Source organism: Buceros rhinoceros, unplaced genomic scaffold (assembly GCF_000710305.1).
Source record: "Buceros rhinoceros silvestris isolate BGI_N320 unplaced genomic scaffold, ASM71030v1 scaffold34750, whole genome shotgun sequence".
Classification (NCBI taxonomy): Eukaryota; Metazoa; Chordata; class Aves; order Bucerotiformes; family Bucerotidae; genus Buceros; species Buceros rhinoceros.
Window position 1 is genome coordinate 2,515 of NW_010390722.1, and position 264 is coordinate 2,778.

General features: G+C 68.2%; 1 protein-coding gene across 1 annotated transcript in view; it reads left to right on the forward strand.

The window, feature by feature from the left end:
- KAT2A (K(lysine) acetyltransferase 2A) overlaps positions 1-264 on the forward strand; it is a gene marked incomplete at its 5' end in the record, with an annotated part of 5,781 nt that overhangs the window by 1,845 nt on the left and 3,672 nt on the right. The window contains one exon of the mRNA XM_010138878.1: positions 93-199. Coding sequence (XP_010137180.1) covers positions 93-199 — 107 coding nt within the window. The remainder of the gene's footprint in view (positions 1-92; positions 200-264) is intronic.

Genomic DNA, 264 nt, shown 5'->3' on the forward strand with positions numbered 1-264 from the left:
TCCCAAGTGAGTCCCCAATGTGGGGAGGGCTGCTGGGCAGCTGGGGGGGGCTCTCGCACGCCGAGCGTGGCTGACATGCCTCCCCCTGCCAGGTTCCTGTCCATGCTGGAGGAGGAGATCTACGGCGAGAACTCGCCGATCTGGGAGGCTGATTTCACCGTGCCGGCCGCGGAGGGGGCCCAGCTGGTGTCTCGCCCAGGTATCTTGGGGAGCAGCCCCCCAGCTCGGGGGCTGTAGGCTAAAGGACCGAGGTGTGGCCGCTGG